The sequence below is a fragment of the Wolffia australiana genome, chromosome 2 (genome assembly GCF_029677425.1).
Source record: "Wolffia australiana isolate 7733 chromosome 2, ASM2967742v1".
Taxonomy (NCBI): domain Eukaryota; kingdom Viridiplantae; phylum Streptophyta; class Magnoliopsida; order Alismatales; family Araceae; genus Wolffia; species Wolffia australiana.
Window position 1 is genome coordinate 16458441 of NC_135836.1, and position 19539 is coordinate 16477979.

Sequence of the window (19539 nt, forward strand, 5' to 3'; positions counted from 1 at the left end):
TTGGCTTATCAGATGTCCTTGGGAAGGACAAAAAAATATCATTTAAGAGTTCCCTGATGATTTTCAATGCATCAGTACTAGTTGGGATGATTGATTAAGGTTTGACAGTTGGCCATTCAAAGGAACATCAAGGGGATGAGCAACTACATGTACATGATAAATGAATGACCATAAAGTTCCATGAAAGACGTTACGTACTCAATTTTCTCTTGTAGAGCACGAGGTGTAGCTTGGCACCATTCAAGTTTTTCCATTCAGTAAAAAGCCACCACTGAATTTTTTTCCCAATTAATTTTAGCGTCGTGACTTTTTCATTAAAAATATCGGTTGTGTCCATTCCAGTATTTCATGAGTGAAGGATGGGAGTAGTTAGTCTGATCAAGGGTCATGATAAAAAAAATACCAATCAGATAGTTGGGAAAATGATATGTTTATCCTTTTTGCTAGTGTATCTTTTTGAGGATAGCCTAGGTCTTCAACTTTGCCAACAAGGTTAATTTGGATTTATGCAGGGTACCACAAACCCAGTCTCTTCTTGAGGTAAATCAGGTTCCATTTTTTACGTACTAGTGACACTTATCCACATCATGCCCTCTACTTTGCTGCCTGTTATAAAGTTTTAATAGTGTTTCACAATCCCCGCACAACATTACTTACTGGTGTCATGATTCAACATTGCCAGGCACTATCGAAGCCTAGGTTAAGGTAGTTTAGTTATAACTAAGAGTAATTCCCCTGAAAATATCCATTAATTTCTAAAATTAAGATAAATTAGGTTGAATGGGAGAAATATTTTCTCACGTTCTTATAACTATTTGCAATTTTTTCTAGTTGGCTTGCATTAAATCCCATCTAATTCATAAAATGTCAAAGTCAAAATAACATAAATTAACTGCTTTCATTAGATTTTACTAAATTAACTAAAAATCACCTTTTGCATGTCAGATCTCTCGAGACTTTATTACATTAAGCAAAATGTCACCTTTTCTTCATCTGCTCTCTCTAGATTAGACTAAGTTAGCTAAAAATCATCTTTGAAACGCATGATCTCTCTATATTTGACTAAGTTAACCAAAAAATTATCTTTTCAATGTTGGTCTCATTATATTTGAACTTTGCTCATTGTGGTCTAGTAAGGAAATTTATGATATTGCCGCATGAATCAGAAACCTCAAATGTATTTTTCAACCCTAAGTTATGGTTAATTATTCTGCGATATCCCCAAGCAAGAACCCTTTTTACAACCGCTTGAAGCATATCGATTAGTAACATTGCTTGATTTGTCATGTTTGTAAGGAAATGTTGGGGTTGATTATTTTAACACTAAAGAACAGTAAGCTGACATTTTTGTCACCTGTTCGCAAAGACTCAGGTTTCTCGAGATGAGGACAGATTAGGGAGTTCAAGAAGTTATTTAGGTCTCGGGTAACTCCTGTAAATAAGGATTGGGGCTCGCATCGATCAAACTTTGATTCAATCGATCAAAACCTTATTTTATAAAAATGATGCTTGGAGTCAAATGATTCAATCAAATGGATCTGATTCAATTTCAGGAGCAAACAGTGAGTAGGATCGAGATCATCTTGAGACTCGATCAATTTGATTCCAATAATCATAATCGATTGAAAGGTTAATCGAACTGTTTTAACAAATTCAAACAGTTTGAAAAGAATTGAACGGGCTAATACAGTTAAATGCATGTTAACTCAGCCAAATAACATGCTACCAAAATAAAATATCCACAGTAATGTGTGAGAGAGATGTTTGAAACACTAAATGGACAAGGACGATTGCCCCTATGTGGGGTTTGACCTTTACTAGGTCCACATGTTTTTTATTTCCCACTCACCACATTTCAACTCCCGCTCTATGTTCCTTTGATAAAGGGAACATTCTTGAACATTATTTTCTAGAACGACTGTTTCTTCTTTTGTGGTTTCATGCTTCCTTCTTCTTCTCCCTTGTTCTCTCCCACTAGGACATGTGCTGCCAAGGAGTGGCAGCTAGGATTCTATCCCAACATTTGGTATGAGTGCTTGAAGTCTGGTCCAAGGAGGAAGTAGGAGCAGATCCATGACACGATGGGCTGGTGAATTTGTCTCACAAGCAGGTGGGATGTCTTCGGTAGAAGGTGAGTCTAGTGGAACCTCTGTTGTGATGCCCAGGTCTTTGGTCAAGACTGGACATTGTTTCCCCATTCTCTCCAAGCATAACTATTCTCTCTGGACTATGAGAATGCAAGTTTTGTTGGAGGCGAATGGCTTATGGGAAGCTATTGAGGTAGAGATGGTGACGAAGAAGAAGGATCGGCAAGTGTTGTCGGTTATCTATGGCGCAATATCTTATGAGATATTGGCTTAGTTGGATAGCAAGTTGACAGCCAAGGAGACATGGATGATGTTGAAGACGAAGAATTTGGGAGCTGCTCATGTTCTGAAGGCTAGAGTGCAAGCCCTCAAACGCGAGTTCGAGCTGCTCACCATGAGAGAAGATGAGCCTGTGTCTGATTTTGCAGGGAAGCTGTCCAAAGTTGTCACTCAGCTAAGGACCATGGGAGAGAAGTTAGAAGAAGAAGACGTGGTGGCCAAGCTACTCTGAGCTACTCTGGCAAAATTTGATTCCATTACATCATCCATTGAGAAATTTGGGGAGATGGAGTCAATGACGTTGGAAGAAACAAGGGATCCCTCAAGATACATGAAGACAAGTTAAAGGATCGCCAATCAAGAAGAGAGGAACAAGTTCTGTTAGCAAGAGCTATCAGAAAGGGCAAGAAGAAAGACGAAGGTGAAAACTCCCATGGCCATGGACGTGGACACGGGAAAGGAAGAGGTCGTGGCCGAAGCAATGATGACAAAGGATGGAGCAAAGATGACAGCTACAGACCTCGAGATAAGTCAAAAATTAAATGTTATAATTATGAGAATTAGGGGATTTTGCTCCTGAATTACGCATCGATAAGAAAGAGGAGAAGGCAAATTTGGCCAACGCCGACGAGAAGGGCAAGTCAACCTTGCTGATGACGTTGATAGAGCCTCTAGATCATGCACTACTCTAGGGGAGTGAGGGCTATTCTCCGATGCCAGATATGTGGAACCTCGACACAGGGGCCAGCAACCATATGATGGGCATGAGAAGTTTGTTCTATTAGCTAGAAGAAGCTCACCTTGGCAGTGTTCGCTTTGGTGATGGGTTGAAGGTGGATATTCAAGACAAAGAAAGCATCATACTTTAGTGTCAGAGTGGAGGAGAAATGACACTGAGTAATGTTCTCTTTATCTCTAAATTACGCTCTAACATTTTGAGTATTGGGCAGCTTGATGAACAAGACTGCAAGACTGTGATGGAGCGTGGTCATTTGATCATATACGATCAGCAGGGGAGACTGCTAGCTCGTGTAAAGAAGACTAATGGTTGTTTATATATGTTGAAGCTAAATACTATCAGAGGTTGTTTGGTTTCAATTGATGATTGTGATCGAGTATGGCATGAGCACTATGGGCATCTCAACCACCAAGCATTGAAGTTGTTAGCTGATTGAGAGATGGTCAAAGGATTACCCTCTCTACCATCTCAGGACCAGCTATGTCGAAGTTGAATAGTAGACAAGCATTCGAGAGCTCCATTTCCATCTTCATCAACATATAGAGGGAAGAGACCACTTGAGTTGCTGCACGTTGACTTGAGTTGTTTGGTCCAATCACTCCGTCAACACAGGGTGCTAATTCTTATTTTATGTTGATAGTTGATGATTTTAGTTGACTCACTTATTTTGCCTTGTTGAAGAAGAAGTCTGAAGCTCTTGGCGCTTTCACAAAGTTTAAGGAGATCGCGGAAGGCGAGAAGAATTTGAAGGTCAAAATTCTGAGGACTGATTAAGGAGGAGAGTTTGCTTAAGTAGAGTTTTCAGCTTATTGTGATAAGCATGGGATAAAGAGACACTTGACGGCTCCATATTCTCCGCACCAGAATGGTGTCGGTGAAAGATGGAATCAGACAATTATGTCCATGGTGCTATCTATGTTGAATGGGAGTAGCCTACCCTAGGAGCTATGGGGAGAGGCAGTGAGCACTGCCATGTACCTCATGAATTGTGCCCCGACTAGAAGCCTAGAAGGAGCTACACCATACGAAGCTTGGACGGGGTCAAAGCCTAAGGTTGTACATCTTAGAGTTTTTGGCTGCCTAGCTCATGTGAAAGTGTTGGGTGGGCACTTAAATAAGTTGGATGATTGAAGCAAGTCTATGGTCGTCAGTAGTTATGAAATTGGGTCTAAAGCTTATGGCTGGTATGACCCTAACAGTGGAAAGGTGCATTTGAGCAAAGACATCATCTTCGAAGAAGATGCAAAGTGGGACTGGGATGTCCATGAAGTCAAGAAGAAGCAAGGTACCCCGCTCTCTCATGATTTTCTAATGTTAACTAACGATTGTGACGGTCAAGTGGATGAAATACCGATAGAGGAAGCTGATGTTGCATCACCTCCACATAAAGTGAGCCCTGAACCATGGGAAGGAGATCCTCTTCTCACTACTGAAGAAAGCTCGTTCGGGAGGTTTTGATGTTTACGTTGAGTTTATGAAGACACTGAGCAAGTTCACCTTGACCAAGAAGAGTGCTTAGTGATAGAGGGGAAGCTTCCAAGGAGGAGGTTTGGAGATATTCCATGAAGGAGGAGATGGACTCCATTGAGAAGAATCGGATATGGGAGCTGGTAAATCCAACTAAAGGATGCAAGAAAATTGGCCTTAAGTGGGTTTTCAAGCTCAAGAAGAACTCACAAGGAGAAGTTGGTGAGACACAAAGCCATACTGGTTGCGAAAGGCTATGTCTAAAAGCTTGGAGTTGACTTCGAGGAGGTGTTTGCACCAGTGGCGAGAATTGACACCATCCGTGTCTTGGTGTCTCTAGTAGCACAAGGAGGATGAGACTTGCATCATCTTGATGTCAAGTCAGCTTTTCTCAATGGAGAGATAAAGGAAGAAGTGTATGTGAAGCAACCCGAGGGGTTTATAAAGAGGGGCAAAGAGCATATGATTTTGAAGCTGAAGAAGGTCTTGTATGGCCTAAGACAAGCATTGCGAGCATGGTATACCTAGTTGGGTAACTTTCTTATTTTCATTGGTTTTACCAGGAATGTTCAGGAGCACACAGTCTACATGAAGATTACAGATAATGTGCACTTGCTCGTGGGAGTGTACGTTGATGACTTGATCATGATCTGGCCAGAGAGCTGTCATATTGAGGCGTTCAAGGGTGAGATGATGGACATGTTTTAGATGAGCGACTTGGGATTGCTCAACTCTTACTTGGGAATAGAAGTTATTCAGTTAGATGGGCAGATGAAACTGAGTCAGAAAGGTTATGCAATGAAGATTCTACAACAGAGTGGGATGATGAATTGCAATCCAGTCCATACGTCGCTTGAAGGAAGACATAAATTTACAGTTAAAAGCTTGTTCGCTTTCGTTGACTCCATGGATTACTGGAGTCTGATCAGTAGCCTAAGGTATTTGACTCATACCAGGCCTGACTTAAATTATTATGTGGGAATTCTAAGCAGGTATATGGAGAGACCGACTACTGAACACATGACGGCGGTGAAGAGGCTCTCGAGGTATTTCAAGGGAACATTAGACCTTGGTCTATGTTATGAGAAAGCTGTCGGAGAACAAGAGCTGGTTGGCTATTGCAATAGTGACCATGCTAGAGAGCTTGATGAACGTAAGAGCACCACTGGTATGGCATTCTTCATCGGGCCAAACGTGAATTTGGACCTTAAAGAAGCAAAAGATCGTAGCTCTCTCTTCTTGTGAGGCAGAGTATATATCCATGACTGCTACGGCGTGTCAAGGAATTTGGTGGGCCAGGTTGATTGCATATTTGAAAGGAGAAAGTTCGAAGCCTATGAGACTGATGGTTGACAACAAATCTGTCATTGCCCTTGGCAAGAATCCTGTCTACCATAGCTGCTCGAAGCACATCGACATAAGGTTTCATTTTATCAGGGAGTACATTGAAGAAGGTGAAGTTAATGTGCATCATGACAGCTCAGAATATCAGCTGGCTGACATATTCACGAAAGCTCTTAGACGGCTGAAGTTTGAGGAGCTGCGTGTGAAGCTAGGAGTTCGAAGCGTCTATGGGGAATGACGTCAAGATCAAGGGGGAGATTATGGTGTTTGACCTTAACTGGGTCCCACATGTTTTTTATTTCTCACTCACCACATTTCAACTCCCCCTCTATGTTCCTTTGATAAAGGGAACATTCTTGAATATTATTTTCAGAACGAGGGTTTCTTCTTTTGTAGTTTCATACTTCTTCTTCTCCCTTGTTCTCTCCCATCAGGACCTGTGCTGCCAAGGAGTGGCAGCTGGGGTTCTATCCCAACACCGTGCAGGCCTGATCGACTTTCTCATCTATCTCCTCTATCCCCCCAGTTGTGTAAAATATTGTTAATTTGGACGCTTTGCCATGAAACATTGTTAATCTCGCCCCATCATTCCGCCTTCTTCCTTGATGGTCATTAAAAACTCGGAAGGGCTTGTCACGTAAGGCAGGTTTGTTTCAATGACGTTGTTTTTGACTTTAGAGTTACGTTTCCTTTCTGTAAGCTATTGCGTATCTTCATCGTTCTCTTAACAAAATCAAAATCTTCTTTCATCTTCTCTGGTTGCCATCTGTTCGTCTCAATTCCTCGAATACCAGTTATATATTAATTGCGTATCGTTGTCGTTTTCTTCTCCATTTCATCAATTTCCACTGGTTTCTGCGCTCATGCTTTCTGTGCGACGACCACTTGGCACTCTTTCTTTCAGGAGCAGCGACCTTTTGACGGATTAGTAATCGGGAAGAAGGATTTTAAATCTCACTGTAGATATAATTTCTGAATCTTTAATTTCTTTGGAAGATAAGACGAAAAAATTGGAAGGTGAGTACCACCCAAACAAAATCGAGATCTCCACGCGAGCGCTCAGGAAAGAAACCAGATGTAGAAGGAGGTCCAGAGGGTGAGGGCGAGCGCGGAGAGCAAGTAGTTCCATAGTAAGAGAACGGAACATTCCTCTCTCGCCACGTCGAAGAGCTCCGCCATTGTTCCTGCGCGAAGCGTGTCCAGTCATGATAACAGCTAGGTGATGATGTAGAGAGAGAGAGATAGAGGGAGAACGCGAGAGCGTGAGAGAGAAAGAGAAAGAGAACGAGGGAGCGTGAGAGAGAGAGAGAGAGAGAACGAGAGAGCGTGAGAGAGAGAGAACGAGAGAGCGAGAGAGAGAGAGGAGAACGAGATAGCGTGAGAGAGAGAGAAATAGAGAGAAAGAGAGAGCGAGAGAGAGAGAGGGAGAACGAGATAGCGTGAGAGAGAGAGAAATAGAGAGAAAGAGAGAGCGAGAGAGAGAGAGGGAGAACGAGATAGCGTGAGAGAGAGAGAAATAGAGAGAAAGAGAGAGCGAGAGAGAGAGGGAGAACGAGATAGCGTGAGAGAGAGAGAGAGAACGAGGGAGCGTGAGAGAGAGAGAGAACGAGAGAGCGTGAGAGAGAGAGAGAGAACGAGAGAGCGTGAGAGAGAGAGAGAAAATGAGATAGCGTGAGAGAGAAAGAGAGAGAGAACGAGAGAGCGTGAGAGAGAGAGAGAGAGAGAGAGAGAGAGAGAGAGAGAGAGAGAGAGAGAGAGAGAGAGAGAGAGAGAGAGAGAGAGAGAGCGTGAGAGAGAGAGAGAGAGAGAGAGAACGAGAGAGCGTGAGAGAGAGAGAGAGAGAACGAGAGAGCGAGAGAGAGAGAGAGAGAGAGAGAGAGAGAGAGAGAGAGAGAGAGAGAGAGAGAGAGAGAGAGAGAGAGAGAGAGAGAGAGAGAGAGAGAGAGAGAGAGAGAGAGAGAGAGAGAGAGAGAGAGAGAGAGAGAGAGAGAGAGAGAGAGAGAGAGAGAGAGAAGGTACCGATGGCCATGGCGGCGGGGTTCGTGTACTGAAGGAGCAGTATGTAGCGAAATAGAGGATCTTTGGGTAGCAAGCCAAGCCTCACTGCTACTTCTGTGACGACGAGCCCCATCGCCGGAAGGAGAATTAGCTTGACGATCATCACGGCGATGATCGTCGACAGGTTTAGCCTCGACTTGCGGAGACCTGTAGGGAAATAGAGGATCTTCTCCGATTAAAGTTTTTTCATTGAGGAAACTTGTCTCAAAAAGGTTTTTCTTACCCTTGGCCAAGTTCCCGCCTAAGATAATCGTGATGGACGGTATGGTCGCGTTCCTGCATCATCTTCCACAGTGAGAAAGAGAGAGGAGGAGAGAAAGAGAGAGTGTATGAGAGAGAGACCCCATTAGGCTGATGGCATCGAAGACGGACCGGAGGGGAGCAGAGGGGCCGATAATCAGAGTTTTAAGCCATGGTGTGGCGCCGAAGACGAAACCCATGATCTGCGCCATTTCCGGAATCAGTTTTTGGATGAGAGATGGAAAAGGGTGAATGGAGAGAAAGATTGGGAGGACCATACGACTCCGGCGGTAGGCGGCGACATGAGCTCTTCTGCGATCTGCAATGTCGATTCTTTCGCTCTCTCGAAGAAATTCTGAGGCGCGTCGTCTTCAGGGAGTTTCTGTGACTGCGGCGAAACAGCTTAATAAATATGGACGGCCATTTTCTTGAGTAAGATTCTACTTCTCCAGGACAACGATTAGGATCATACGCCGTCAATGGCGGCGGAGCTCGTCGATGGAAGCAAAAGCGGCGCCTCCATGTCATTCTGTTTTTCCTGGGCGTCATCCTTGAGATCGCCGTATTCCAACATCTTGATGCGAATCTTCCCCGAGTTCTTCATGAGGCTATATGTATGAGTCCAGATGTAGATGCCCCCAAGCTGCAGATGTAGATGAAGGTCATCTCACAAGATTTGTTCAAACCGCGTGGTTGTCAAGAGATTCTACGTCTGTTCTAAGATTTTTACCGCCATGGAGAAAGAAGAATAGGACAGGGCTCGGGAGTGGCAGCGAGTCGTCTCCCCGAAAGAGCCGCTGTTGTCACTACAGATCGCGGGGGCGACGATCACCATCAGGTTTCCCAGATTTGCTGTTCCAGCAAATCGAAAAGGAAAGGGCAAGTGTGAGTTTCTCCGAGAAACTCCAAATAAGGAGGAATAAGACGGAGAGGCTATGGAGATACCGGCGGAGCAGACAGCTATGATGAGGCCACGGAGGTGTGGCTCGGGTTTCACGAGCTTCACCACGAGCCAGCCAAGTGCACCGCCGATGACGAAGGTCAGCCCAATATTCACCGGCATGAACCACCTGCCTCAGAAAGGAAGGTTTTTCGGTTTGTCTCTTCGCTCTCGATTCACAAAATAACGACCTTACCAGGATATGATATCGCCAAGCGTGATGGTCTTGGCCAAGCTAGCGAATATGAGAGACGGTGTGAACACCACGTACACTACCTGCAACGAATCGAACCAGACACAGGCTAGTCAATATTATCTTTTCTTCCGAATAATCGAATTATCCTCTTCTTCTTCTCCATTCTTGTCTGTTGTTTTCTTCTTTATTTGTTTCATGGGTAGAGAACAAGAGATATGGGAGGGAACCTTGTTCATGTGCTTGAGGGCGTCGGCGGAGAGGATGGCGTGCGAGCCGACGGCGAGGAAGGCGCCGACGAGGCCGATGAGCATGACCTGCACAACTGGCTCGCTGGCCACCACCAACAAATCCCAGAACCCCATAATACCTTCCTTGCTGCTTGACAGGAAGCTCTGGGCGATGACACGACTGAATTGGACAGAAATACGGCACCCCCTTATAACGATGCTACTCAATCTTATCCTTCGCATCCGGCGCTTCGTGTGGCGACCGAGTTCTTATTTCAGATCTTCGAGAAAAAGGTCTCGAAAATGCGACAGATATTATGTTGGAGTTAAAGAGATAGATAGATAGATAGATAGATAGATATATAGATATATATATCGATCGATCGAGAGAGAGAGAGAGAGAGAGACGCATTCTCTACTTCCATGCACATCGATCCAGAGAGAGAGGTCGAAACCTTTGTTTTTTCTCGCTTAAAGAGGAAAACAAATATCTTTTTGCATTTATTCACCGACGTTTAAGGTGTCCCACTCAAACCAGCTTTTCTCACCACCGGACGCTGTCATGGCCCGTGAAAGCCATAGGGTCTCCATGAGAGAGAGAGAGAGAAATAGAAAGAGAGACAGAGAGAGAGGGAGAGACAGAAAGAGAGAGAGAGAGAGCGCGAGAGAGAGAGAGGCGAAATCAAACTGAAACTCATGAAGTAGACGATGTCTGCTTACGCGATGTGCGGCTTTCGTTAAGATTTCGTTTCTCAAAGTTGGTCCAATGACGGGTCCTACTCTGCTTATAAATTAATCGAGACACGTCGTCTCCTCGAGAAGTCTATCCATATATACGACCAGTCAAATTAACACAAAGTTCCCCGGGCCCATGCTACACTACTGGTTGGTACAAAATCCAGAAAAAATATACGGAGATAGGACAGGAGCAAGAGTGAGAAAAAACAAACCTTAACGTGGAACATTTTGCAATCCCGAAAGCGAGCAAGAATGTGCTGAGTGCGCTGCAGCGTAAGAATTAGTTACTTCCTCCGTAGTCAGAAGATGCCCATCAAACTGAAGATGGGAGTTTACATTAACATTAAATAAAAGCTGATTAATTAAGAGATGCTAGATAGATATGGAAAGTGCCAACTAGAAAAGTCACGTCATTTCTAGTCTCTTCGTATTATATAACAAGGATTGATTACAAAGCGGACGCTATTACAGAGCCGAAATGGTTCTTGTCCTATCAATGAAATAAACCTAAAAACGATAGGGACAGCAATACCTTATAGAAAAACGACCAGCACAAGAACTTTCCAGTGTTAAAAAAGGGATGTAGTACGATATCCAAAAGCATAACCCATGTTATGATATGGTTAAAAATGGGTAAGCAGATATTTTGTATGATGCGAATGTAATAAAACAGATCCACTGAACACAGATATTTTGTCCACGTCACCTGACGATCGCTTGAAAGACGTTGGAGAAGGCTGAACCAAACAAGTCACATCGAATCAGTGTTATTGACATAGTAATAAATCAAATCACAATGCTGACTCTTGGTTGCTTAAAGATACTAATGATGTCGGGAAAATATCCAGTGAACCAATTTGCTCAGGAATAGAATGGTAAAAAGTTACATAATGATCAAGATAATTCCACGCAACCTAATTGGCTGAAAGACAACAAATTTTAAAGTTGTGACCCCACTGAGCTGAAAAAAAGTAATCGTTGATGGTAAAACTTAATGACATTGGACAATTCTTAAATATAGAGATGTACAAGCGGGATTTTCTACATATACATACTTTAAACTACAATATATAGATTCAATCATACTCAGAGCTAGTTGGAAAATTTCTATTTATTTAATATCACTCTTTAGATTTTAGGAAGCAAATGTAACTTTAAGTGGATGATATTAGACCACAATAACACACAAAGCTATAGATAAAAACTTTGGTAGAAATTGATTGTTGTCGAAATTTATACATAGTCAAAATAATAAAACAAGACAATACAATATATTAATATCATTGTTTTATACCACTAATATGTGCTGATAATGAACGTTTTTACTTGAACTGTATCCTAGGCATATTTTTACACATTGAGGTACAACACAGGAAGCATTTGAATTTTTTATCAATTATTCACATTCTCACGTATCAAAATCACATCTGGGGTGCTAAGTCAAAATTCTGGAGAATTTTAGTCATTATTTATTTAGACTTAATAAATATAATTACATGATTTTACGTTTACACTTCACAATTAACAAAGGGTGAGGAGGTTAAACCACATGGTATAAGGATAATGGTCTCTTCACATACTTAAAACTAGATGATGAAAAGTAAAAAAAAAGGTTTGTAATATGGGACCAAATGAGGAAGCAGACAATCCACCTGGTGTGTGGTGCTCGATGCGCACAAAAAATGGAACCATCCAACAAAAAGGGAAAATGCATTGTTGGCAGAAAATGCATCTCTTGGATGAGTTTATAAAATTTATAAAAATATGTTTAGTTCACCCAAATCAGACATTTGAGAAAACTTCAAGATCAAGGAACCAAAATTTTTTTTCTTCAACCTGGCAAAACAACTGGATTTTAGAAAAATCCTTGGTTGATATGACCAGAAACTACTAAGTATAATTCCATAATGCGGATAGAGAATATGGGAAATAGTATGTGTAGACGTGGCCATCTTCATAGAAGTCCCTTCTCTGTTTTTTATTTCATATTTTGCTTTATTGTGATGACCCACAAACTTGGGTTAATTCATGCCATTCAAGGCATCTGATTTAAACATAAATATTTCTAGTTTCATTTACCAGCACAGAATGAGTAAGAGTCTACTCCATAGGAGCTAGTGATGGAAACATCTAATACATATTTCTGTTCTAATTCTTTATCGGATAGTCATATACTAATTACCTACCTTGAAGAAGGCTATTGGATCACATGATAAATACATTGTTTAGAAACTTTTCCTACAAAGATCAGTCAAACTCTTGGAGGAAGGGTGGTAAAGCAAGCTTCCCCTTTATGATAAGGCGACAAAGTCAATAGTTTCTCTAGCCAAATTGACTAAAAAAGTACCTGGACTAGGTCTCCAAAAAGGAGCTTTGTGACTAGTGAATACTAAGTTTCATTTACATTTTTTTGTATTTTTATATTAATTTTAGTAATTAAACATAGTTTAATGAATTTCAACTCATTAGGTGCCTTAGTCAGTGCTTTGACAATGCTTGGTGATAATTGATTGTGGTAGTGTGAATGGGCTGAGAATATTAGCCAAATGATGTGGTGAAGTTGGAAACAAATACACAAGATTAAGCTTTGGGACTGGGTGAATGATGAGGTTTTTTAACCATCGCTGGTAGAAATGGATGGAAGCAGATATTTTTCGACTAGCAACAGAGTTCAAGATGGCATGAGTGATGGTAAAAAGTGAGCCTATCAACAGCGATAACCTAGGGAAAAGGACAAAGACACGTCCTAAAAAGACAAACATCATACTAATCTCGTCATCACACGCCCAACAGGCACATCGGTGCTTTCTCTTCAGAGTCTTGATATGGAAGTCACTCCTTCAATCCTTCACTCTTGGAATGTAAGAACAGATGTAAATGCTATTTTGAATGAGCATATCATTCTGCTTATCGTAATAATAACCAATCCAAGAGGGCATTTTCCAAAAGGATGAAGGGACCTATTTGTAGATTTGAGATGGTAGATGATCAGGGAAGAAAGACAACGCATCTCTCAAAATTTCAGCTCGAAACTCTTTTAATATCATTAAATATTACCATTTGAAGCTGACACAATCTAGGCCCTTCATTTTTCTCTCTCCTCATCATGGACCAACCTTGTGGCACAAAATCATCAGATTCCCTAAAGATTTGAATTACAATCTGGATTACAGTATGAATTAACATACACTCTTTTTTGTCAAAATCCCACCAATAATTAGTGTAAAAATACATACGTTGAATCAAACAGACACACATATATCATGAAGTTCAACAAAAATCCCAATTATCCATGTGTCCAATCATGCCTCGGTGCATAAATAAAAAAAAGTGAAAACAAGAAACTGATTTTGGCACATTAAATTCACATTTTTTTCTTTATGATTTTAATATCATAAAACTCCATTAAAATGCTAGAAATCCATAAAGCAGGATATCATTCCAAAAAAATCAACCCGTAATAATATTTGAAAAATTTTGTACTATAATTTTTTTTGACATGTAAATTTATTTTCTTGGTGAAAGTAATATCTTAAAATCTTCTAAAATACCATAAAATCCACAAATTTCATAAATTCATTTAAAAAATATAATCTTCAATAAAAAGTATTTTTTAAGTTAAATAAATAAGTACATAGTATCAAAGAAATTACTACTAAATTTATTGTATTATTTATGATTATGACATTGGGACCCTGGAATTTAAATTTTGTGATCCTCCTTTAGGATGGAAGTTTATATGCTACTGGAGAGAGTGACACATATCTATAATGACATCCTTGAAGCTCACTTGTGTGATTTCTCCTTCTTGGCTCATGATCCTATGTTAGACTCTATCTCCAAGCACAACATTCCTTCACAGTATAAAATAATTCTGAATTTATTCCCGCGTGATTATTTTTCTCATATGTAAATCATGTAAATTGGTTTAAGATGTCATGACTTCTGTCAAGTGATGTAGGGTTAATCAAAATATCAATTTAACACTATAATTTGTAATACATGACATGGGGTATATTATTCTTCATGTTGGATTCTGTGTAGTAAATGGCATTCATAGTCTGCGTAGAGTAACAATAATAATTACATAGAGAATTTAACTTTAAAATAAATAAAAAAAATTTGTTAGAGCTCATACTACATTTCATGGAGTCAAATCCATGATTAAATTATTTATTGCAGGATTTTTTTGGAACCGAATAGTTGTCTAGCCTTCAAACATACCACAGTCCTTAATAAATAGAATATGATCACAGTTTTGTCTAATATCATCAACAAAAAACTGAGAGGATCTCATCACTATTCCACTCTCTAAGTTAGAGGTTAGGTGCTCAACAAGAAGGCGTCTATGAGGATATCATCACTATGGCTCCTTTTAAACTCGCGTCAGTAGGTTTCTTAAAAGAGATACTTTCCCTTTAATACACAAATGGTAAATTTATAAAAAATCTCCTAGACTTAATGTTTATCTTATGATATCCAACAAAGGTTACGTGTGTGACCCTCTAGGATCATGAAACATTATTGCTTGTAAAACAAAAGACTCACTAATTCTTTATTAACTAACAAAATTATTCTACTGTATCTAACGTATTGATTGATTCATCATGGATTTCTTTCATTCAATCAAATATCATGTCTTCAACAATTGATGTGCTAAGGTACATTAGTGTTCCAGAAAAAGCCAAGGGGTTTAGTAACCCTTTCAAGAAACATGATCCCTCAATTTGTTGTGAATTTATAATTCATCAGTTATTCAACACTTTTAGAATGACTTAGGTAATAGCGAACTTTCAAGCCCTAATCAGTCATCCTAAATAGGACTAGTATATGTTAAAATACTTAGAAAAGTCATCTCATAATTTTAATACCCAAAAAACTCAAGTATCTTATCTTCCTTGAGTCTGTCCTCTCTTACACAAAAGGTAAATGATCCCATGTATGACCCTTCTAGACTTGTTGCTCTTGGGTTCTTAGGGCTTTGATTGACTACTTGAAATCAAATTTTATGCAACAGAATGATAAAATCACTTCATAATTGATCAAACAAACCGTAGATGATTCTTATCATCTTATCTGTTACTGATTCCACTCTAAATTTTCTTCCCAAGTGTTTGTAAAAGACATTCACTTTTGTAAGTTTAGACATATCCACACAATCAATATGACGATGGATCTGATCTTGAAGTAATTAAACTCTCCTTCATGATCTTGGAGTTCTTCTTAACATCAAGTCACACCAGTGGAGGGAGTGGTTTGAGAACAGAAGAATACTAAAATGGGCACTCATATCTGTCTAACATGTACACCAAAAATGGGCACCTCTAGTTATTATGCAACTCTTCATAAAAGCCATTATTTAAGTTTATCCACCAACATCCATAGATATTTTGTTTATAACACTTTAGGCCTATGTATAACTCTATTCAATAACTTCAATGGTTCAATACAACTTATTCTCCAACATTATAGATTGAATTTATTAACATAGAGATTAATTAATCAAGGCTCAGTTTTACCCAATCGATAAGAAAAGGTTTCAGCCCATGGAATGGTAAGATGCATTGTGTGTTTTCAAAACATGTATATTGGTAAATTAACTATCTCGTGGAACCTTTACTGTTGTCGATTACTGGATATATTTTGACTTTTATCCATGTGAGACTCGTAATAAACATAGGGAATAGTTAAGTATCGCACCCAAATGTGTTAATCCAATGTGTATTGATTCATAACATGCATCATTGGAGACTTTGCACTATGTTGGTCATGTATTTAATGCATATTCTTACTCGATTGACTATCCTCTCATAGTGATGCATAGAATCTCATATTGACCAGTCAATCACCTTTTTGTACATCTTTCTATGTATGTGCAAATAAGTTTTTGAATATTTGAGTAGGGGCTCGTAAGTTATATCAAAACATAGCTTCCCATCTATAATGTTTCTTGATGTCTCAGATTAAAAAACCATTAAGCGATTGTGACATGAATCAACCAAACTCATGTTTAGTTAGAAAACCATTTGGGAATTCATACAAACTAATTCAATGAATTCTTCCTCTAACGTGCATGTACCATCTGATATTAATATCTCCACATTAATTTCCAAGAGGGAAACCATAATTATCATTCAAGTAGGATCAGAAAGTGATTTTCTTTTCTGATAGTTTGATTACTGTTTGAGTATCATTTGAATATAAATTTAGTAAGTTTGTATTTAAAGACCAATGAATATGTATATAAAATACTTATTTGAAGACCAATAATCATTATATTATGATCTCAACGTAATTCACTACATCATTGCATGAGTTTGGGGACTTAATATAAAACTCACGTGAGAACAATAATAGACAAATATTTATTCCAATGAACATAGACATGACATAGAATTTTGATAGGCTTACCAACCACATAATACGCTTAAAACTCCAACTTGGACTAAAGACAATCACCCTTATTCAGAAATCCTTTTGATGCTATAAAAAAAATCCTGAGCTAGGTGCTTCATGAGTGGATCTCTAATGTTTGAATATATCCTTAAGAAATGATCTCCCTAATGAAGTGAAATTAGCTCAGAATGTTTTTAGACTTTTAATTAGACACTATGTATTGATTGTGATATTGCATAATTATTGTCAAACAACAAACACATGTTCTGGGATAAAAAACAACACCAAATTCAATGATGAAATTCTTCAACTATAGAGCTTCCTTGCAGCATTGACTGCTACAATTTATTCAGCTTTTGTGATTGAGTCTATAATAGTGTTTTTCTTAAACTCTTAAATGAGACTACACATTTTTTCAAATTGAATCAGAATCCAGATGTGGATTTATTCTATATAAAATTTGACTATAGACTTGAGTTGGTGTAAGCCTAAAGCTTGACCTTCTCTCCAAGATAAAATGAAATAGATCCTTAGTCCTCAATACTTAAGGATGTATTTCACTGCTGAATAGTCTTCTCCGAGCAAATATACATTAAGTCTAGTACATAGCATAGCGTAGATGATAGATCCGATTCTTAAATCATATGGGACTTTATCCGTCATTGTTCTATCTTTAAGAGACTTACCCACGTTTGTGGCCGTTGGAGTAGGAACTGCCGCTACCTTCTTTCCCCACGTTTCCCACCTTCTTATTCCACTCCATGGATCTATAAGATCCCAAAACTTCATTGTTTTCAATGGCGATTTTAATTTGAAGAAAAGATTACTTCAGGAAATCTCGCCCATCGGTTTCTCCTCAGGAGCCGCTGTAGCCGCCGAAAGTGCCGCCGCCGCCGTCGCTGAGGGGAGGCCCTTCTGCTGCCATCTCCATTGTTTGTTATCTCCATCGGGGCGTTCTTTCTCCTCCGACGGACTGTTTCTCCCTCTCAATCGCTCTCTCTTTCCCCATTAACTCTCTCAATCCTCCCTCTTTCTAGGTCCCCCTCTCATTCACGCTCTTATTTCTCGTCTCTCAAAATCGTCTCTCTTCCTAGTTATTTCTCCTTCGCCCTCTCTTTTCCCGTTGTCTCTCTCATCGCTCTCTCTTTTCCCGTTCACCCTCTCATCGCTCTCTCTCTTTTCCTGTTCACTCTCCCATCGCTCTCTCTCTCTTCCCCTTCTCTCTCTCAATCGCGTCCCGTTCTAAATCCCCTCTTTTCTATCGTTATTTCTCTCGTGCGTTCTCCCTCTCGTTAACTAGTCTCTCCCCCTCTTATCACACTCTATTTGGCGTTCTCCCTCTTTTCTATTGCATTTACTCGTGCTTTCTCTCTCTTAGTAACTCGTCTATCTCTCTCTCTCTGCGCGCTCACTCTCCGTGTATCTCTCTATTCCTGCTGTGTTCCCCCTTGCCCTATCTCTGTTTCTTTCTATTTCTTTCTCAGTAACGCGCTTCCTCCTCTCGCCCATGCTAATTCTCTATTCTTTCTCTATCGACTATCTCGTTCACTCTCTCTATCGGTCTTTCTCTCTATCGGACCCTCTCTTAATCGTATCTCTCTCCCCCGTTATTTCTCTCAGTCAACTCTCTTCCCAGTTCTCTGTAGCTCTCTCTCTCTATCTGTCGGTGAGCTTCCCTCTAACGCTATCTCTCTATCACTCACCCCGTTTTCTCTATCTCCCCGCCTGCTCCCTCTCCTTCTGTTGCCTAATTCTTCCCTCGACCACGCGCCTATCATCCACACTCTCCTCTTTTCTTTTCTTTTCTCTCCTTATATCTTATCTATTTTCCCTCATTCTATCTTCTCTATTTCTCCTGTTATCTCCCACATCCCGCTCGTTATAATCACATCCCACTACTCTTCCTTTGACTCTCCCTCTCTTCCTCTCCTTTTTTTAAACCCCTCTCTCTCTCTCCGAGCGACGTCTGCGATCCGTCCTGCATCAAGTATACTCAATGATTGAAGAATCATATCCTCAATCTATTCCCTCAAAATCGAATGAAATCGATTTAGAGCAAAAGCCAAACTATAAAAAAATTCTTGTTTAGGCATTTCTTCAAATACTTGGTGTGCTTGTTTTCTAAAGGATCTTTAAACAACCCCATTCAATATTTTTAAACCAATTAAAAACTACAAAAAAACAATAAAATTTAGGAAGATATACTTCCTATTTTATATACATGTTAAGATAAAATACATTAAAAAAATCACTCTTGTTCCTTCTAAATATCCATATAAATCCCATTTCTTCTCATTTTATCAAACACTTTGTTTTCAATATTTGACCCTGCATTTTCTCCTATATATCGACCTTTAAAATTCAAAAAAAATATCCTAAAATCACCAATCCAGCTATATTGCATACATATAAAATTTGAGGTCGAAATAAATTATTTGATGGAACTTCCTTTGTAAAATCCCTTCTCTATATATCCTCTATCTCATTCATTAAATTTGACTCTAATAGCCAATCCCTGTGGAGACAACCTTACTCAACACTATACACATCTAAGTAAGATTACACATAAAAATTTTTATTTGATTGAAGCTAAAATAAAAACAATGACACAAATTAACACCCCATTTTTGCTTCGTCAATAACCTCTTTCCATGGAAGAGGTAGCTGTCAGAGATATAATAATCTCGATACACGGACTTCGGACTGTCGCGAATGGCACAAATAATCTTTCCAAAGTCTGGACAGTCGATGTAATCATGTGGGATTTGATCGAAACTGAAAACTCAGGTCCTCATCAGATTGAGGAGGACTGGCCTCCAGCTAAGAGT

The 19539-nt window shown here is 39.7% G+C and overlaps 1 protein-coding gene across 1 annotated transcript; it reads right to left on the reverse strand.

Annotated features, from left to right (window-relative positions):
- Positions 1-6861: 6861 nt before the first annotated feature.
- On the reverse strand, positions 6862-9887 carry LOC144717014 (protein PIN-LIKES 7-like). The gene is made up of 10 exons (XM_078592323.1): positions 9578-9887; positions 9351-9430; positions 9160-9284; positions 8945-9066; positions 8687-8857; positions 8495-8602; positions 8317-8417; positions 8198-8250; positions 7936-8121; positions 6862-7100 (listed from the first exon to the last, which is right to left on the reverse strand). Exons 1-10 carry the CDS (start codon positions 9818-9820, stop codon positions 6976-6978), a joined length of 1314 nt encoding a protein of 437 aa, XP_078448449.1. The 5' UTR covers positions 9821-9887; the 3' UTR covers positions 6862-6975.
- Positions 9888-19539: the final 9652 nt, after the last annotated feature.